The 18,840-nt window shown below is 49.1% G+C and overlaps 1 protein-coding gene across 6 annotated transcripts in view; it reads right to left on the bottom strand.

Annotated features, from left to right (window-relative positions):
• Positions 1-578: 578 nt before the first annotated feature.
• LARP1 (La ribonucleoprotein 1, translational regulator) overlaps positions 579-18,840 on the bottom strand; it is an 89,076-nt gene continuing 70,814 nt past the window's right edge. For 5 of the 6 annotated variants that reach the window (XM_045079602.1, XM_045079597.1, XM_045079598.1 and 2 more), the window contains 10 exons: positions 18,641-18,810; positions 16,235-16,627; positions 15,142-15,265; positions 14,816-15,021; positions 14,260-14,366; positions 13,380-13,531; positions 10,571-10,715; positions 6,311-6,420; positions 6,013-6,140; positions 579-4,225 (listed from right to left, as the gene is read on the bottom strand). In XM_045079602.1, coding sequence (XP_044935537.1) covers positions 4,016-4,225; positions 6,013-6,140; positions 6,311-6,420; positions 10,571-10,715; positions 13,380-13,531; positions 14,260-14,366; positions 14,816-15,021; positions 15,142-15,265; positions 16,235-16,627; positions 18,641-18,810 — 1,745 coding nt within the window. In that variant the 3' untranslated portion in view covers positions 579-4,015. Of the gene's footprint in view, positions 4,226-6,012; positions 6,141-6,310; positions 6,421-8,192; positions 8,331-10,570; positions 10,716-13,379; positions 13,532-14,259; positions 14,367-14,815; positions 15,022-15,141; positions 15,266-16,234; positions 16,628-18,640; positions 18,811-18,840 lie in introns of those variants that run through there. The other variant, XM_045079601.1, reaches the window with a different exon arrangement.

The raw sequence follows: 18,840 nt of genomic DNA, 5'->3' as shown, positions 1-18,840 counted from the left end.
CCACCGAGAGCCCAGGGGCCGGTGATGGGTTGGGTGGGGTATAGTCATCATTCCAGCTTCAATCCTCCAGGCTCGCTGGTTGGCCTGGATTTCCCTAAGGCCACAGAGCACTGACCCGTTACTCTTCTACAACCTAGCAGGAGAAGTCTTCAGTGAAGGGTGGTGCTGGCTGTCCATGAGGCATCCCAGCAACCCTGCTGGCTGTCTCCTTACAAGATGCCAAACCACAGCCAGAGAACAGAAATCCCGGGAGCCGTGCAAGGTGGGCAGAACCCCCAGAGCTGCTGCCTGGCAGCTCTCCATTCTGTGGCACCGACTACCGCTGCCACGTCTCACCTGAGACCCAAGGTGGCCGTGAACTCAAGGCTGGCAAGAGCCTTCAAAAACCACTGGGGATTCCTCCTGGAACCATTCAGCAGCAGCTCCGGGAGTCTGCTCCCTAGGCAGACTCCTCACAAGCCCGACAGCAGAGTCCTGCAAAAGCTTTCATTGCACATTGCACATTCCGACTGCAGGACTCCCTGGATCTGAGGCTCCATCCCTCAAGAGCTGTACCCCAGATGGGAGACCAGCCAATGTTTTGCCTTTTCAAGTTTTTATTTTTATACATTTTTTTGTATTAAAAAGAAAAGCATAATTACCACAAATTACAAAGGACTAAAGCAGGACTAGAATAATGAATGAATCACTTCAGCCTGGAAAGCAGATGCTCTCAATAATATTAATGTTATAATACAAGCTCATTCAAGTATTTTACATTTTTTTGTCCTTTTAAATGTGATATCCTAGCACATGGTAAAGATAATGTACTATGAGCGTAAGGTGGAACCTTCTCCGCAAAGCCAGATGACAAGTTTTCCTCGCCAGTGAGAAACGGGCTAGAAGTTCTTATCTCCTCTGCCTCTGCCATCGACATGGCTGGAGGAGAGGGCAGGGGCTGGGGCAAATCCAGGGGCCCTTCCACACAGGACATACTTTGGGTCCCACTCACGAGGGCACCAGATCATCCACACCACTGTACTCAGGCTTTTTGGCAAAAACAAAACCAAAACCCATGCCCACCCGCCCTTGCCCCTTGTCTAGTCTTCCTTGCCCCTGCTCCCCACTTCCAGGGCCTGCTGAGCAGCTTACTTTCTTTTGTAAAATCAATCATTAGGAAAGGGGGAAAAATGAGCTACAATGGAACAAAACAAAAACGTAACAACTTTGACATGGGGGCTCAGCACCTGGGCCTGAGCCCCAGGGGTCCAGGCTGGGGCAGGGCCAGGCAGCCACTCTGCTGGGAGTGAGTCTGCCATCAGGTTCAGAAGAATGCAAGAGAACCCTGCCCCTTAGCAGGGCTGAGGCACTCAGACCTTGTGATGTTTGATGCCCAGAGGTTATACTGGCGTGGACCACTCGTGGAGGGGTACAGGATGAGTGGAAGGGTTTGGGCAGGCTGCTTTGTGTCTCAGGTCTTGGGACCCCCACGGGACGGTGGTGGGTGTGAAGCGGCAAGCCCCTGATGGCTCCGGCCGCTCCTGGCATGCCTGTCACAGATACGTCGGTCCTAAATTCAAGTGTCTTCAGAAAGTGAAGATGTAAACTACTCTTTGCAACATTAACTCCTAACATGTTACAAAAAAAGAAAAAGAAAAAGCCCCTCCCCCCATCCTCAGCCTGTGATGAGATGAAGTCCTCACCTCCCCACCCCAAAGGGGCTTCCTCTCTCTGGGGTGTCTGTGGGAGGATCAGGGAGGGGATGGCAGCCCCCTGGCCTGGGAGTAAACTCTAGGTAAGAAAAGCCTTTCCGCACACCCCCAAGGCTTCCTTGCGCCCCCAAACCCAGCGGAGGACCAACACTGAGGTTCTATGGTGCTGGCTACAGTACAGGGCTGAGCGACCCAATGAAAGGGGTAAAAAGGGAAGAAGGGATGCAGGAGTCCAGCATCTGGTACAACGCAGGGCAGGCACCAAACAGCAGGGAAGGCCTCCAATCCCACTTACAGAGCAAAGACCAGACACTCATCCTTGACTTTCAAGACAAACCAGGTCACAGGAACTGAGGTGGGCTTCCCACATACTAACCACTGGGAGCGCAGAGCTTGCCAGTCTGGGATATTGTCTCCTGCTCCTGATCTTTAGGCCCAACAGAAGAAACAGTTAGAAAGAGGGCCAAGGAAGTGTCAGCAATGGAGCAACACTACCATCAACTTCTCCGTGCTGCCCGGTCCCCACTACGGGGGAATATATCGTCATGCCCGCACCCGACACACAGCTCAATCTGTGTGGGTCAGTCCTTCGTCACCCTCCCTAGTTTCGGGTGCCAGCGGACTCCAACCATGCCACTGTCGCTCAGCCCGACCCCAGCAGTCAGTGGCTGGAGAAGAGAAGTCAGGTATACTCTATGTCCACATATACCTTCCTGCCGCGGGGCTTCTCCAACTGGCAGGATTCCCCCCAGCCCTCAAATCCTCCTCATCCCTCATTCCCAGGCAGGGTCAATTGGGAGGGTGGGCAGAGATGGCTTGCAGAGGGGGGATGCAAGATGGGGAGACCCCACCAGACCCAAGGGAGGCAAATGGCATCCTTCTCCGCCTGTTAGGAGACAAAGCCTCCTTGAGGTCTCAGAGCTTTCCGGGCAACACGTTCCCCAGCCTCGGCTGCCAGGCGTTCACCTTTCCCCTTGGAGGTGGGGGGAGACGGTTAAGCTGAGGCCAAGTGTGTCCCAGATCCAGGCCGATGCTCTTCTTCAACAGTTTGAAGCCAACCTGGCCTTGGGGTTCCCAGGGTAGGATGAAGGGTGTCATGGCAGGATGGGGCCTGTCATGAAGCAACAGCAAGCAGAGCGAGGACACGACAGTGGCAGCAGTGTACAGACACAGGACGTCAGCTTCAAACGATGCAACAGCAGGGGTATTTCAGGGACGGCTCTATGTGAGCCGCCCCCAACTCTCTTGCCTACAGGCAGGAGGCACTGTACATGCAACTCAGTCCAGAGGAAGATTCTAGCCAATCCAGCCCAGGCACATCCAGAGAAGGTGTGAGCTCTTCGAGTTGACTCCACCGAGGAAAACAGGCATTTGGGTATTTCAGATTCCCGCTCCACAATAAGGCAACTTTTAAAAAAATAATTTTTTCCAGAACAAAACAAAACAAAAAACAAAATCCAAGGGTAGGGGAAAGACATCACTTTCTGTGGATTAGGTGGGGGTTTTCTGATTTATTTTTTTGGTCTTTTATGGTCGATTTTGTCTTTTTTTTTTTTTTTTTTCCATTTTTCCAAGGATGGAAAGGTCAGAGAAAAATAAAATAAATCATCTTTCAATAGTCTTTTCTGGTATGAGCAGCGTCTCTCTGGGCTGGGGACTAAGGGGTATGGGGAGAGGGGGTGGGGAGAGGATGAAACCTTCCCCTGCCCCCACTTCTAGATCCTTTGGTTTCCTTCTCCCAGAAGATGGCAGAAGGGCATGGTGGGGACAGCAGGGGGAGAACATGGTGATGACAAGCCCCAGATGATCAGGGGGCTGATGCTTGGGGCCCAGGGACGCTGCCAGAGCCTTCCATGGGACAGTGCTGGGCAATGGGGCCCACAGGGCCTTCTTGTGGGCTGCATAGTTGGCTTGAGGGGGAGCAGGAGGCTGTGGCTGGGAACCAGGGTGGCGGCCTACCAGCCGCGGGCAGGGCTACAGAGTGATTTTGGTAATCCAGACGAACTATCAATAATTTAAAACTTGATATATATATATATATATATATATAAAAAAAATCTCCCCCCTTTCCCTCCCCCCCTTAGAAGAAGCTAGGATGTGAAGAAGAGTCATGGAGAGAGGAGGGGGAAGAGGGTATGTGGAGGCTCCTGCCCAGGGGTACCTCTGATAGCCCAAATGGTGTACACGTTGCTACTCAGCACGAAGGCCCATTCTAATGACTTGAGGCCTGTCCCTTTTCTGTCCCCTCTCCTGGGACTGGGCACCCCCATGGACTCTTGCCCACCCCGTCCCCACCCCCCCAAACCCCAGGGCTAATGGGCTTTTCACTTTCCCAAAGTCTGTGTGTCCGAGTGCTGGCTCGTCCATTTGGCATCCTCCCGGACGGGCTGGCCAGTGGGTGGTGTAGGGGGTTGGCTGATCATGGTGGTGGGCCTGCTGGAAGACTGGGAGGGGCATCGCTTCCTGCCCTCGCCGCTGCCACCTCCTGCCGCCACTGGATGTCGCTTGTGGTTGCCCTCCTCACCCATGGGGGGCTGTAACAGAGAAGGGGATCACGGTGATTAGCAGCCACGACCCAGACCCCCTTCCTTGCCAGGCCTCTCTAGAGACTTACCTTCTTACCTCCAAATGTAGGTAACAGGTGTAACCTTAAAAACCAATTACCTGTTTTACGAAGCACATCTCTGTGGCAAGATGGCAAGCCCCATGCTGTTTTCTGCATATTCACTCACGGGGTCTATACTACCCTTTGATGGAGACATGATCATCCCCAAAGTAAAGCACAAAAAAAATAATTTGCCCAGGGTCCCATAGCTTGTAACCGGTGGAGACAAAATGTGGATTAGACCCATCTACTTCCGAAGCCCAGGCCTTCACCTACCAAGTCTCTGCTCCCCTTCTGAGAAGGGACTGCTGCTCAGATGACGATGCGTGGAATGTGGCCTGCAAACCCCAAGGCGTCTCAGCTCAGAAGGCCCGGATACTCTTGGGGATTGCCTCATCTCCTATGATGCTCCAAAGAGGACACTGACCTGGGACGCCTGGATGGCTCAGTGGGTTAAAGCAAAGCCTCTGCCTTCAGCTCAGGTCATGATCCCGGGGTCCTGGGATTGAGCCCCGCATCGGGCTCCCTGCTCAGCAGGAAGCCTGCTTCCCCCTCTCTCTCTCTCTGCCTGCCTCTCTGCCTATTTGTGATCTCTGTCTGTCAAATAAATAAGTAAAGTCTTTAAAAAAAAAAAAAAAAAAAAAAAAAGAGGACACTGACCTAAGAGTCAGACCATGATCCAGTCTGGACTCATGGCTACCAAAGGTGACCTCAACGACATGCCCTTCCATTTCCAGGTGTCAAAGCTCAGCCCTTCTTGTCCCCACCTCCACAGGTTTTCCTACTACAAGGCTCCTCTGTACATGTGTGCACATTTGCCTCCCTCTAGCCCCCAAATGAGGAGGTGCTCAAGGATGGAAGACAACAGATTCCTCTTTATACTGGGAGGGCTGAGCAGCACTGCCACCATCTCACTGGGTGGTCATGGGCTCCCATTTACCCACTGGTTCAGCAACAGTAACAATAAACTCTGCCTCCTTCACCACATTATAAAGGTTAAAGGAGATCAATATAAAGTGCCCAGCACAGTGCCTGGCCCATGGTAATCACTCAATCAGTGGCAGTTTTTTAATACATTTGAGGAGTACTATTGTTACTTACTTATATTTATATTTTTGCTAAAAGGCTCCAAAGGGAATAAGATGATTAGCATACATCTAACATATTACAAACTCTGTAAAAGAAAAAGTTTCATTTCTGGACTCCCTGAAGCACATGTAACACAGAGACATCCATCACTCTAGTGCTTCCCTTGATATGTCTAGCAGCAGTAACTCTGAACCACCACTGGATGTCACCATTGAGTCACTGCTCTGAGAAGACAAGACCGTGGCTGTGGTGGTGGGGTGTTAAACAGAATCTATAAACTTCTAGGGCTGGAACTGGCGTCTTCAGAAAAAACGACTTTTACTTGAGTACTCACCCCAGTCAACTAGTTATGGTTGACCAGGGCTCACCAGTAAGGAGGGGTAGGAGATAAAAGGGAGAGGGCATTAGGATATTTAGCTATGAGAACATGGGAGGGAGGGAGAAGCAACCATAAAAACCCTTCCAATTAGGGGTAAGAGTCCACTTCTCACCCTCTATTTTACAGGTGAAGACCTGTAAGAGTCCCTAAGCCAGTGGCACAGCTGGGACAAGACCCCAGGTATCCTGATCTCTGGTCCAGTTTTCTGTCCAGGACAGGGGTCAGAAAAAGGAGAGACTTTCACTCACATCCACTCGGAAGTCTTCCAGACGTCGGAATTTGCCGAGGTATTCTTGAAGTTTGGGGTCAATGTCCAAATTTTTGGCTTTGGAATATTTCAAGAAGGCCCAGAACTTCTCCAGTCCATAGAGTTGGCCTACAGAAAAGAAGAGGCAGAGTCAGAGAGAAGCCAGGCTGGTGAGGAGTTGAGAATAAAGAGGCTCAGGGAACCAGGAGGTGGGATGTGACCTGGATTGACCCAGGGAGGGAGAAGGGAAAGAAGGCCTGGATGACCAGGCCTTGCAGAACTCCAACTCCAGCTCTCACCAGCTTCATAGTCCTTCACCGTTTCCTCCTGAAAATCCTTGAAGATATCCAGCCGGAACTTCTTTTCTAGGCCATAACTGTAGTATCGAAAAAGGCACTCCAAACCATATCTGTAGAACACAAGCCAGTAAAATTGGGACACGGTTTCTGTATTTGTACAACAGGGAAATATACCTGCATCCCAAATGAACTAGGAAACCATTTAAGCATACGGATTTTCAAGAAAATGCTAACTAATCTTCAAGAAGACTAATATTTAATGCTAGTCTAAGTCGGGTCTAGCAGCTTATGGTTTGCCAGGGGCCAGCAAACTCCAGAAAAATGAACAATGACCCCTGCCCACACTCATTTGTTCATGAAACGTCACTGGCTTCTTTGTGCCAGAGGAGCAGAGCTGAGTACTTGTAACAGACAGCTCCCCCTCCAATGTCTGGCAAAGCCTGAAATATTTCTCATATGTCCCTGTACAGAAAAAGTCTGCCAGGGACGAGCTCTCTACAAAGTCATGTGGCCATGTTCGTTAGTAAGTTTGCTTATCTGACTTCAGAAACTTTATTTCTAGGGCACCTGGTGGCTCAGTTGGTTAAGCGTGACTTTGGCTCAGGCTGTGATCTTGGGATCCTGGAATTGAGCCCCGTGTCGAGCTCCCCGCTCAGCAGGAAGCCTGCTTCTCCCTCTCTGCACACTTCCCCACTTGTGCTTGCTCTCTCTCGCTCTCTCGCAAATAAATGAAATTTTTTTAAAAAATAAAAATTTTACTTCTACGAACAGTATGCCAGGGAAATGACAAAAAATACATTTTTGTATTCTACAGATATATAAAACTAATCATAACATTATTAAAATTTAAATGTCTTAGAAAAGCAGTTAAGAAAAATCATGGTAAATCTGTACAACAGAATATAAATTGTTAGGAATTATAACCTGAGGTACCCACATGGTGCAGTCAGTTGAATGTCCAACATTTGATTTCAGCTCAGATAGTGATCTTAGGGTTGTGAGATCGAGCCCCGTGTTGGGCTCCATGTTTAGCATAGAGTCTGATTAGGAGTCTCTCTCTTTTCTTTCCTTCTGCCCCTCACCACCTTGTGTGCTTGCATTCAGTGCTAACTCGCTCACTCTCACTCAAATAAATAAATCTTTCCAAAAAATTACAACTTAAGGGGCGCCTGGGTGGCTCAGTGGGTTAAAGCCTCTGCCTTCAGCTCAGGTCATGATCCCGGGGTCCTGGGATCAAGCCCTGCATCGGGCTCTCTGCTCAGCAGGAAGGCTGCTTCCCTTCCTCTCTCTCTGCCTGCCTCTCTGCCTACTTGTGATCTCTGTCTGTTAAATAAATAAATAAAAACTTAAAAAAATATATATAACTTAAATCTATATCAAGGAATACTGAGATGCTTATGATAGATTATCAAGTGGAAAAAATGTGTTTCAAAATGTTATGTGAGGGGCACCTCGGTGGCACAGTGGGTTAAAGCTGCTGCCTTCAGCTCGGGTCATGATCCCAGGGCCCTGGGATCGAGCCCCACATCGGGCTCTCTGCTCAGCAGGGAGCCTGCTTCCTCCTCTCTCTGACTGCCTCTCTGCCTACTTGTGATTTCTGTCATATAAATAAATAAATAAATCTTAAAAAAAAATGTTATGTGATAATGAGCCCACTTTATAAACAAATATGTAATTTCCACATCTACACAGGTATGCAAAGTCTGGAAGGGCACATACTTTTTTTTAAGATTTTATTTATTTGACAGAGAGAGAGATCACAAGTAGGGAGAGAGGCAGGCAGATACAGAGAGGGAAGCAGGCTCCCTGCAGTGCAGAGAGCCCAATGTGGGGCTTGATCCCAGGACCCTGAGATCATGACCTGAGCCAAAGACAGAGGCTTAATCCACTGAGTCATCCAGGCACCCCCTGGAAGGGCACATACTTAAATATATCAACACTGGTTATCTCTGGGAGTTGGGATTTTCAAATGATCTTATCTGTATTTTCGAAACTTTCAACAAAAAGCATGCAAGAATTTCTGTAAGACAAGAAAGTTAAATATTTTAATGACATGGAAAAAAGCAATGCTTATAAATGATAAGAAACAAACAGGAGGGGCGCCTGGGTGGCTCAGCTATTAAGTGTCTGCCTTCAGCTTGGGTCCTGATATCGAGCCCTGCATTAGGCTCTCTGCTCAGCAGGGAACCTGCTTCTCCCTCTCCCTCTGCTGCTCCCCCTGCTTGTGCTCGCTCTCTCTCACTGTCTCTCTCTCCATCAGATAAATAAAATCTTAAAAAAAAAAAAAAAAAAAAAAAGATACCAACGGGGTGCCTGAGTGGCTCAGTGGGTTAAAGCCTCTGTCTTTGGCTCAGGTCATGATCTCAAGGTCCTGGGATAGAGCCCCGCATCGGGCTCTCTGCTCGTCAGGGAGCCTGCTTCCTCCTCTCTACCTGCCTCTCTGCCTACTTATAATCTGTCAAATAAATAAATAAAAATCTTAAAAAAAAAAAAAAAAGATACCAATAGGCATTCATGTGATGATCTAAATGCATTAAATATGGCAAGACATTAATACTGGTAATTTCTGGATTGAAGGGTTTCTCTCCCCACAGCTTCTTAAACATTTCTGAGGGGCACCTGGGTGGCTTAGTTGTTAAGTGTCAGCCTTTGGCTCAGGTCATGATCCCAGAGTCCTGGGATCCAGCCCCGCATCAGCCTCCCTGCTCAGCTGGAAGCCTGCTTCTCCCTCTCCCACTCTCCCTGCTTGTGTTCCCTCTCTCGCTGTGTCTCTGTCAAATAATAAAATCTTAAAAAATATATTTCTGTACTTTCCAAATTGCTTACAGAGAGAATCTTTTATTTGGGGGAAAGAAAAGTATCTTTAAAAGGTATTTGGTTTTGTTTTTAAGATTTTATCTTCTTGACAGAGAGAGCGAGCATGGAAGCAGGGGGAGCAGTAGGCAGAGGGAGAGGGAGATGCAGGCTCTCCATGGAGCAGGAAGCCTGATCTGCGGATCAATCCCAGGACCTTGCAATCACAACCCGAGAGGAAGGCAGATGCCTGACTGAGCCACATAGGTGCTCCAGGTATTTGTTTCTTAATAGCAAAATACTGAAAACAACCAAAGTATCTATTAACAGGAGACTGGTTAAATAAGCTGGGATACATCCATACGGCTTAAGCCTATACTGGCTATAAAAAGCAACAAGAAAGTTATTTATATATGGACATGGAATGATCTCTAAAACACAGTATTAGGAATGCCTGAGTGGCCCATTTGGTTAAGTGCCTGCCTTCGGCTCATGTAACGATCTCAGGGTCCTGGGATCAAGTCCCGCATTAGACTCCCTGCTCAGTGGGGGCCTGCTTCTCCCTCTGCCAAACACTCGTGCTGCTTGTGCTATCTCTGACAAATAAATAAATAAGCAAACAAATAAAATCTTAAAAAAAATTTTTTTTTATTTAAAAAAGTGCAAAAAAAAAAATCGGGGCGCCTGGGTGGCTCAGTGGGTTAAGCCTCTGCCTTCGGCTCAGGTCATGATCCTGGGATTGAGCCCCGCATCAGGCTCTCTGTTCTGTGTGAAGCCTGCTTCCCTCCTCTCTCTGTCTCTGCCTCTCTGCCTACTTGTGACCTCTCTGTCAGATAAATAAATAAAATCTTTAAAAAAAAAAAATAAGTGCAAAAAAATAAACTGCAAAATAGTATCTAATAGAGACTAATCTCTGGGTAAACAACAGGGACCTAGTAGGAGACTACGGGGATATCCTTGCTTACTCAAGCAAAGTATTTTTAGGAAAGCCCACAGGCTTCTGACCATGCTCACTGTCTGTGGGGAAAGAACTGGAGGCAGGGTGTGGCTGAGGAGACCGCTCATGATACAATCTTTGACCTCTCTGCATCTGAACCATGTGAACATTATTACTCATTCAAAAATTATCATCCTTAGGGGCGCCTGGGTGGCTCAGTGGGTTAAGCCGCTGCCTTCGGCTCAGGTCATGATCTCAGGGTCCTGGGATCCAGTCCTGCATCGGGCTCTCTGCTCAGCAGAAAGCCTGCTTCCCTCTCTCTCTGCCTGCCTCTCCATCTACTTGTGATTTCTCTCTGTCAAATAAATAAATAAAATCTTTAAAAAAAAAATTATCATCCTTTTATGAAGTATATTTGGGATATACATCAGAGATTTTTGGTTACAGTTCTGGAAGCAGACCCACCAGGATCGCTCACCCCCCACACAAGCACCAGCCAGCCCCCACCCCGCACCCAACATGCCACTCACCTGTAGCCTTCTTTGGCATCCTCCAGAGCCAGCTGCTTGAACTCCTCATACATCTTCTTGTTGAAGTGATCTCGGAGGAAGAAGGACCAGAAGCGGAAGAGAGTGTTCATCTCCTGAGACTGGCCGATGCCCAAGCGTTTCCGCTCTGAGGGGGAAGGAAGGAGGAAAGACGTGTTAGGGCCACACTGCCTGTGATTCAGGGGACAAATGTTCTTGGGCTCAAGGACTTGGTCCTTTCTCCTATACCCTCTCCCCCACCAATTCCCTGGCTCATCCCTGTCCTTGTGGTGTTTGAAGAGACAGTTACTGAACATGATCCTGTGTCAGGCCCTGCTGTGGGGCACCCAGAAGCAGGTGGCATCGGTTTCTAAACCAAGTCACCGCAGTCTAGCTTTTAACCTCAAATATGACTGTTCTCAAGCGTAGCTGAAGAAGGAAAAGCATCAACAAATAATTTGGTAATCTAACAACTTATATTAATTATTTATTACCAATTATTATTTCAGGAATCCTAGACATTAACAATTAAAAGAGTAACATTAAAAACACACACCACAGAACAAACAACAAAAGAAGAAATAAATTTAGTATCATTAAAAAAAAACACGGGCGGGCGCCTGGGTGGCTCAATAGGTTGAGCCGCTGCCTTCGGCTCAGGTCGTGATCTCAGGGTCCTGGGATCCAGTCCCACATTGGGCTCTCTGCTCAGCAGGGAGCCTGCTTCCTCCTCTCTCTCTCTCTGCCTGCCTCTGCCTACTTGTGATCTCTCTCTGTCAAATAAATAAATAAAATCTTTAAAACAAACAAACAAAAAAAAAACACACAAAAAAAACAAACCACGGGCGCCTGAGTGGCTCAATCAAGAATCTGCCTTTGGCTCAGGTCTTCGTCCCAGGGTTGTGGGATCGAGTCCCACATCGGGCTCCTTAAGCCTGCTTCTCCCTCTGCCTGCCACTCCCTTCCCTGCTTGTGCTTACACTCTTGTTTTGACAAATAAATAAAATCTTAAAACTACTAAAAAATAAGTAAGTTTTCCTCAAAATAAATATAATATAAAATAAAAACCTCTGTGCTTCAAAGGACATCATCAACAAAGTGAAAAAACAAGCCACAGAGTGGAAAACAGTATTTGCAAATCATGAATCTGATAAGGAACTTGTACCTACAATATATAAAGAACTCTTATAATTTAATAATAAAGACAAATAATCTAGTTAAAAAGTAGGCAAAGGAACTGAATGGACATTTCTCCAAAGATATACAAATGGCCAATAAGCCCATGAAAAAAAATGTTCAGCACGAACAGCTATGGGGTTGGGGGGGGGGACGCAAATCTAACCCCCCAGGAGGTATTACTTATCACTTCACATCTACTAGGATGGCCACTACCAGAAAGACAGACAACAAGTGTTGGGGGGACTCAAAGCCATCAGAAGCCTCATGCTTTCTATTATCAGGAACAACAAATGGAGGCCCCTCTTTGGGAAAAAGTCTCACAACTCCTCCGAAGGTTAAACAACAGAGTTATCACATGACTCTGCACATGAAAACCTACGCCCACAGAAAAATGGACATGTTCATGGTGGCATTATTCAGCAGAGACAGAAAGTGGAAACCCAAAGGCCCATCGGTGACAGAGAGACATGAAATGTCCCTCTACTGAAGTGCTAGCCAGCCTCGGACAGGAGTGAAGTACTGGTACCGTGCTACCACAGAGATCGTGCTACCACAGAGATCGAGTGTGAGAACAGCACGCTCGGGAAGAGGCCAGCCACAAAGGACCGCTGATGGGATGATTCTATTTACGGGAAAAGTCTAGAACAGGCAAATCCTTAAGACTGCAGGCCTGGGAGGAGCTGCAGGGGAGGAGGTGGGAAGTGACTGGTAAGGTGCACAGGTTCTCTTCCGCGATGCTAATGAAAATATTCCAACATCGATGCCGGGGACAGACACACAATGCTGGAATATACTAAAAGCCACTGCACGACACTGCGCACTTTAAATGGGTCGACTGTGGAGTATGTGAATTCTGTCTCAAAAAAGCAGTCACCACACACCCAAATACACAGGGGAGTAAGACAGATGAGCGAAGCACTTAGCAGCCATGTGCTGCTAACTGAGAAGGGGTGTGGGGGGAGGAATTAAAAGTAACAACTCCGCAGGAGCACTGAGATTGCTTCTGAGCATCTTTACAGCCAAACTGACAATCTACAGTTAAAAGATATCTCACTGTATGATAAAAGGAAACACATGGGAATATCTAGACAGTCTTTCCTTACACCACCTTCTAAAAGCAGGGGTCAGCAAACTTTTTTCTATAAAAGACCAGAGTAAATATTTTAAGCTTTATAGGCTTCATGTGGTCTCAGTCGTAGGTTCCTCTTTTTTCCTTCATAACCCCTCAAAAATGTAAAAACTGTTCTAAGCTCAAGGGCCATACAAAAATAGGCAGCTAGCTGGATTTGGTCTACAGGCCATGGGTAAGCGCCCCTGTTCTAGAGAATCTATGCCGCCCCACGCACACCCTTTTATGATCAACAGTGGGCCACAGTGGACAACAGCCGACTTAACAGCCATGCCAGAAATAGGTAAACTTTTGATACCTTTTTATTATCAATAGAGGAAGATCAAGGAACAGAAATGTTCTGAGTATCAGATTCTTTTAGCTTCCTGTATTCCAAAACTACGTGGCCTGAGTCTAACTCCAATCTTTCTTGCTCTAAGGTCAGAAGAAAGCAGAATCACCTGCTCCACCAGCCCTTACACTCTGGCCCCCGAGGCTAGGCCCCTCTGCCCCTGTGCTACTTACCATTAAGGCAGCGCCTACGATACTTGTGGTAGACGTGTTGTGTGAAGCCATTTTCCTTGAGCAGCTCATGGGAAGGGTGCTGGAACTTGGGCAGAGACTGTGGGGTACAGCCATAGCTGCCAACTGCAGGTGTCCCTTCTGAGGGGCTGGAGCTAGAGGCCAGGAGAGAGACAGTGTCACCAGGTTCCCTGGAGCAGCTGGCCATCAGGTAAGGAGGGGCTCCTCTGGTCCATCAGCCAAGATCTAGCCTCTCAAAGGGCAACAAAGAGACCTAAGTACTATGGTAGGCCAACCGACATCCTTCGGCCTGATCACTCTTCGAGTCGACCTTTGATGGGTTTTACAAAGCAGCCACTGAGGCTCACACAGACTGGGAGACTTGTCCTGGGTCATGGACTGTTGTACATCCCAGATTGGCATAATGCCCAAACCTGAGCTTATAAGCATTTATTTAACCCAGGTTCACATTTAACTTTGTTTGATGAACTATTATGGGGTAATCCATCTGTATTTTTCTTTAAAACCACACCTATTCCCAGTCTGTGCCATCTGTGCAAGGAGTAGAGTGCCCAGGAATCTGTATTTTTCTTTAATGACCTGGCTATCCTGAGGCAGGCAGCGGGTATCTACTTCCAAAAATCAATTCACAGATATTCTCTGAGAGCCTCTGGTCTGAAGGGCTGTGACACCACTGCTTTGGGAAAATTTTCCCAGGCCCTGGATTTACTTCTCTAGACTTCTTCAGATTTGGGGGTTTAGGTAAGGACCCCTTCTTTAATTTACAGACCAAAGAGGTTCCTTCCTCTTGGTTCCATCCACTGCCTGGCTTTCCCGCCCACCCTGCCATCAGCCTCATCTCTCCTCTCCACTGCGCCAGCACCTGATGGATGCCGTCCGGGGCCTGTGCTCTCGGGAATCCATCACCCAGCCCACGTGACTCTCCAAGGGCGGGTTTGAGCTGTGTCTTGTCTTCCTTTTTCGAGGCATCTGCAAAGGTCAGTCCAGAGTATGTTATTAACTCACAGAACTCTGAGAAACACCAAGCATTTGTAGGACTAAGATTCCTTCATGTGTGTGAGTTCTTCACAATTTAGAAAAAATTTCTTTATCTAGTCTCTCACACATGAGGTCCACAGCTCTGAGCCAGAGACTGGTCACGTCTATCCCATAGGTGAGAAAACTGAGGTTTGGGAGCCCAAGGAGCCAGCTGCTCAATCCTCCTTGGGCCTTATCATGGCGACACGGGGCTACCAACTCTCACACCCAGTGCCTTCCTCAGATGTGGCCACCCGATCCCGAGGCAGCCCACCTTCCTAAGAACACAGAGCAGGTCTGGGATTTGGCAGTCTCCTGGCTCAGGCAAGGGAATGCAGCAAAGCACTGGAATGCGGTCAAGTGAGCCCAAGACTCTTAGCCACGCAGCAGGAGCCCCTCACCTTGGCATCTAGCGTCCGTCCTTCTTTCACTACTGGGTAAAACCGTGATGTCTGACTTGAGTCTTTGAGTTGTGGTGTCCGGGGAGTGCGGGGGGTCCTGGCATTGCGGTAGTTTGGCGACTCTGGGACAGTGGTTGGTAGAGAACGGGCAATGGTGGAGGGCTCCGGAGCACCGAACAGTTTGTTGGCCAGGGCGTCGGTGGGGACTGCAGAGAGAGAGAGTGGGCCAGTGAGCGGGGGGTGGGCCTGTGACTGACTGCACCTGGGAAGCCCCCCGTCAGAGGGCTGTACTCTCCCACCCAGGCCAAGTGGTACCCCTCTCTCACCTTGTTGGAAGCGGGGTGGCCCAGGAGGGACCTCCTGGTTGGGATCCACGGGGGGCTCTGGGGTTAGTGTATCAAACTGCTCCCGGCTGATCATGTTGACTTTCTTGAAGTTCTCGACTTCTTGCTGTGGAGGATACAGAATGGGTGGGGTGTCGGTGTTAGTAAGAAGACTGCCCCAGCCTGTTTAGGAATCAAGACATGCAGGAAGTTGCAGGGGGCAGCTCCCACGTCCACATACGTGGAATTCTGGTCCCCAGGCTCTCAGCTGCCCCACACCATTCCCCAGCCCCAGTTACCTGGACACCAGCGTGCCGACCCAGAAGGGCTGAGTGCTGGCCCAGCCCTCTTTACAGCAAGGCTAGATGAGGAGCTCCGCACAGGCTGCTGACTCTCCTCTTGCCACTGTCTCCTCACCTCCACCAAACTCCCTGCTGCTTACTACAGCACAGGCCCACCTCACAGCTACTCTGGACAAATCTGCAAGTTTTGACTGTTTCCAGTCAGCAGGGATTTTTTTTTTAAACCTGTCTTTTCTCTAATTTCCATACTCAAAACAGGCTCCTGAAAACTTTTATATAGGCCTAAATTTTTTTTTTTTTTTAAAGATTTTATTTATTTATTTGACAGAGAGAAATCACAAGTAGTCGGAGAGGCAGGCAGAGAGAGAGAGAGGGAAGCAGGCTCTCTGCTGAGCAGAGAGCCCGATGCGGGACTCGATCCCAGGACCCTGAGATCATGACCTGAGCCGAAGGCAGCGGCTTAACCCACTGAACCACCCAGGCGCCCCAGGCCTAAATTTTTAAGAAGAGAATAATCCAGTCTGTTCTTCTCTTCCCCACAAGTGTGGCTGTCAGGACACTGAACATGGATGCTGAGGCAGCACAGTGATCGCCTCTAACAGGGACACAGCTTACAAAGTGTCTCTCCATCTCTCCTCACTTCATGCCCCTGCAAAGTGTGACTTACCACCCTCTCTTGATACACAAGGATACTGAGACTCTGTGCCCAAGGGCACACAGCGAATCAGCCTTCCTCACTCCCACAGATTACAGACACCCCAGGCTCCACCCCCACTGCTGTGTCCAAGCCTCACCTTGATCTGGGAATACTCAGGCTCAAACTTCTCGGTCCACAGGTCCTGCTCGTAGTAGAAGAGCCCATCGTTAATGACCTTGGCCAGCTCCGCGCTCATCTTGGCACGCGAGGTATGGTTGCCTGTGCGGTCCCCCCCAGGGTGCCGACGCATGTAAGGCGGCGTCTGGGTGACAATGAGGATCTTGTTCACATCCCGGTCATCAATCTCATAGTCAGAGTCCTCATCAGACCAGGCGGTGAAGGTGTTCTTCCGCCCATCCATTTGCTCCATCTCCTCGTCAAACAGGAAATCGAGCTCCTCTTGCTCCTCCTGCTCCTTGGACATGAGCTGCTGAGAGGGCAGCTGCTGGGGCAGAGAGGTTGGGTGGAGGAACCTGGACTCCTCGGACTTCTAAAATGAGGAAAATGAAGAATGCGGGGTGAGATTACCAGGGGGTCTTGGACTAGCCTCTGTAGCTGTCACCGAGAGAGAGGCCCTGGCAATGCCAGCAAGCCACAGCTGCCAGCCTTGCAGCCTGTCGCCTACGACTCTAGGCTTCCTCTCTCCCAGCTGACATCACAGTCATTCTCAAACGGTGAGGGGACAAGGCCCTGCAGCCACCTGTGCTCTCATTTACCTAGCCTGGGAGTGGGCACACGATTCTACCCGTTGATCCATCCATTCCATCTATCCAAAATCTCTCCAAGAAAAGGAGAGCTTCATCAGACAGGGACCACGGCTGCCTTGCTTTCCATCGTATCCTTAGTACCTAGACTGGGACTTAGCAATAGCAGATGTTCAACTCTTTTTTTTTTTTCCATTTGACACAGAATGAGAGAGAGACAGCGAGAGAGGGAACAAAGCAGGGGGAGTGGGAGAGGGAGAAGCAGGTTCCCCACTGAGCAAAGGGCCTGATGAAGGCCTCAATCCCAGGACCCTGGGATCATGACCTGAGCTGAAGGCAGATGCTTAACTACCCCAGATGCTCAACTCTTTGATGAGTTAACAAGAACCCACTGATACCAGGCCCTATAGAAGACACAATTCTTGAACTTAAGGCAGCTCACAGTTTGGCAGGAGAAAAGTCAAACCACCAGCCAGCCAAATGCAGTGTGGTATTGGTCAAGAGTAAAAAAAGAATTTGTGGACTACACAGGGATCGGCACTTAACCAGCCAGAGGTGGGAGTGAGGACAGTCCGGGAAGGCTTCCTGGGAGATGTAATGACAGAAGAAGGAGGAACATAAGTAAGCCAGATGAAGGCAGGAACAAAGAGTGTATGAGGCAGAAAGGACAGCATGTTCTAGAGGCAAGAGAAAACAGGCTGCTTCTGGCAAAAAGAAAATATTTCAGAGTGTTGCTAGAATGAATTTATCTGAGACCTCAGGGCAGAAGCATTTGTCTACCTCACAATTTCTATCCAAAAGGTCAATTCCCTCTATGCAAAAAACCTCCCATATAAACTCCAAACCTACTCTCTCGTAAGCTTCAGGATAGGCCTGGTGGGAACAACAGGGCTCTAATTGTGGAATGGGGGCTAAGCCTGCCTGCCTTTCCAAACCTTGAGAGCCTATAGGTCTGGAACTCATAAGGTCCCTCTCCAATGTTTTCCTCGTGACTGGCCTGATCCCTGACACGGTGTGAAGGATCACAGCCAGAACAGAGAGGGAAGTCAGGGTATGAACAAGAGGGAGGCAGTCTCAGTGGTACAATGGAAAAGGGGACACAGCATTTCAGAGACCCACAGTCCAAGGTCATCTGTGAGGCCTCCTCACAAGCCCTAAACCAAAGAGATCTCCCAAGAGAAGGTGGGGAGTGGGGCAGATGGAGCACACATTTGCTCCTGGAAAGGGGGCACTAGTTTTAGTTTGAAATGGAAACACTTCTCAGAGTGGACTCAATGTGTACTGCTGGCATATTGCTTTACAATTTCGAGAGCCGTCTAAGCCCTTCTTTCTTTCCTCTGAAGATGGGAACACTGAAGACTTGAGATACTAAACAACAAGCTTCCCAAGGTCAACAGCCATCAGTGATAGGAAACCTGTGTTCATGTCTAGACTAACTCTACATCCAGGCTCTGTGTCTGCTCTTTCCCTTCACTCTTCACAGAGCCTGAGTGGCTTATATAGGGGACAGTGAGGACACGCTCGGGCACTACGGCAGCCCCAGTGATTTCAATGGGGCAAAACAAAGAGCCAAACACCAAGAAACCAGGGACACTGCTGCCAGGGGCCATAGGAGTTCCTCCTGTGAAGAATGCCACTCAGGAACTCACACAGCGGGGGCTGTCCTGAGAGGTGATCCTCACTGGAAGGGGACACGAGCCCAGCAGCTTTCCCACAGTCACTGCTGACCTCGGCTCACGTCACAGCCAAGAGCCAGCCAGCCTGTGGGCTTAGCCCCTCTGAGGCCCAGCCCCACCCACCTTGGGCCGTGCTGGGGACGGCCGCGGCCTCTTCTTTACTTCGATCCAGTTCTCAGAATCCAGGTCAGGCAGGCTGGCAGAGAGGCCCTTGGGCAGCGTCTTTAGGTTGCTGACCTCCTCCGTTTTGGTTGGCACTGGGGTGACGGCCCGGGGAGAGCCAGGCGCTGACTCTGAAGGGTGGAAAGGTGAGGTCCTCAACC

This window comes from Mustela putorius, unplaced genomic scaffold (assembly GCF_011764305.1).
Source record: "Mustela putorius furo isolate JIRA1106 unplaced genomic scaffold, ASM1176430v1.1 tig00000407_pilon_pilon_pilon, whole genome shotgun sequence".
In the NCBI taxonomy this organism is placed as follows: domain Eukaryota; kingdom Metazoa; phylum Chordata; class Mammalia; order Carnivora; family Mustelidae; genus Mustela; species Mustela putorius.
The sequence above is the reverse complement of the archived record's forward strand: the minus strand, read 5'-3'. Positions and strand labels throughout refer to the sequence as shown.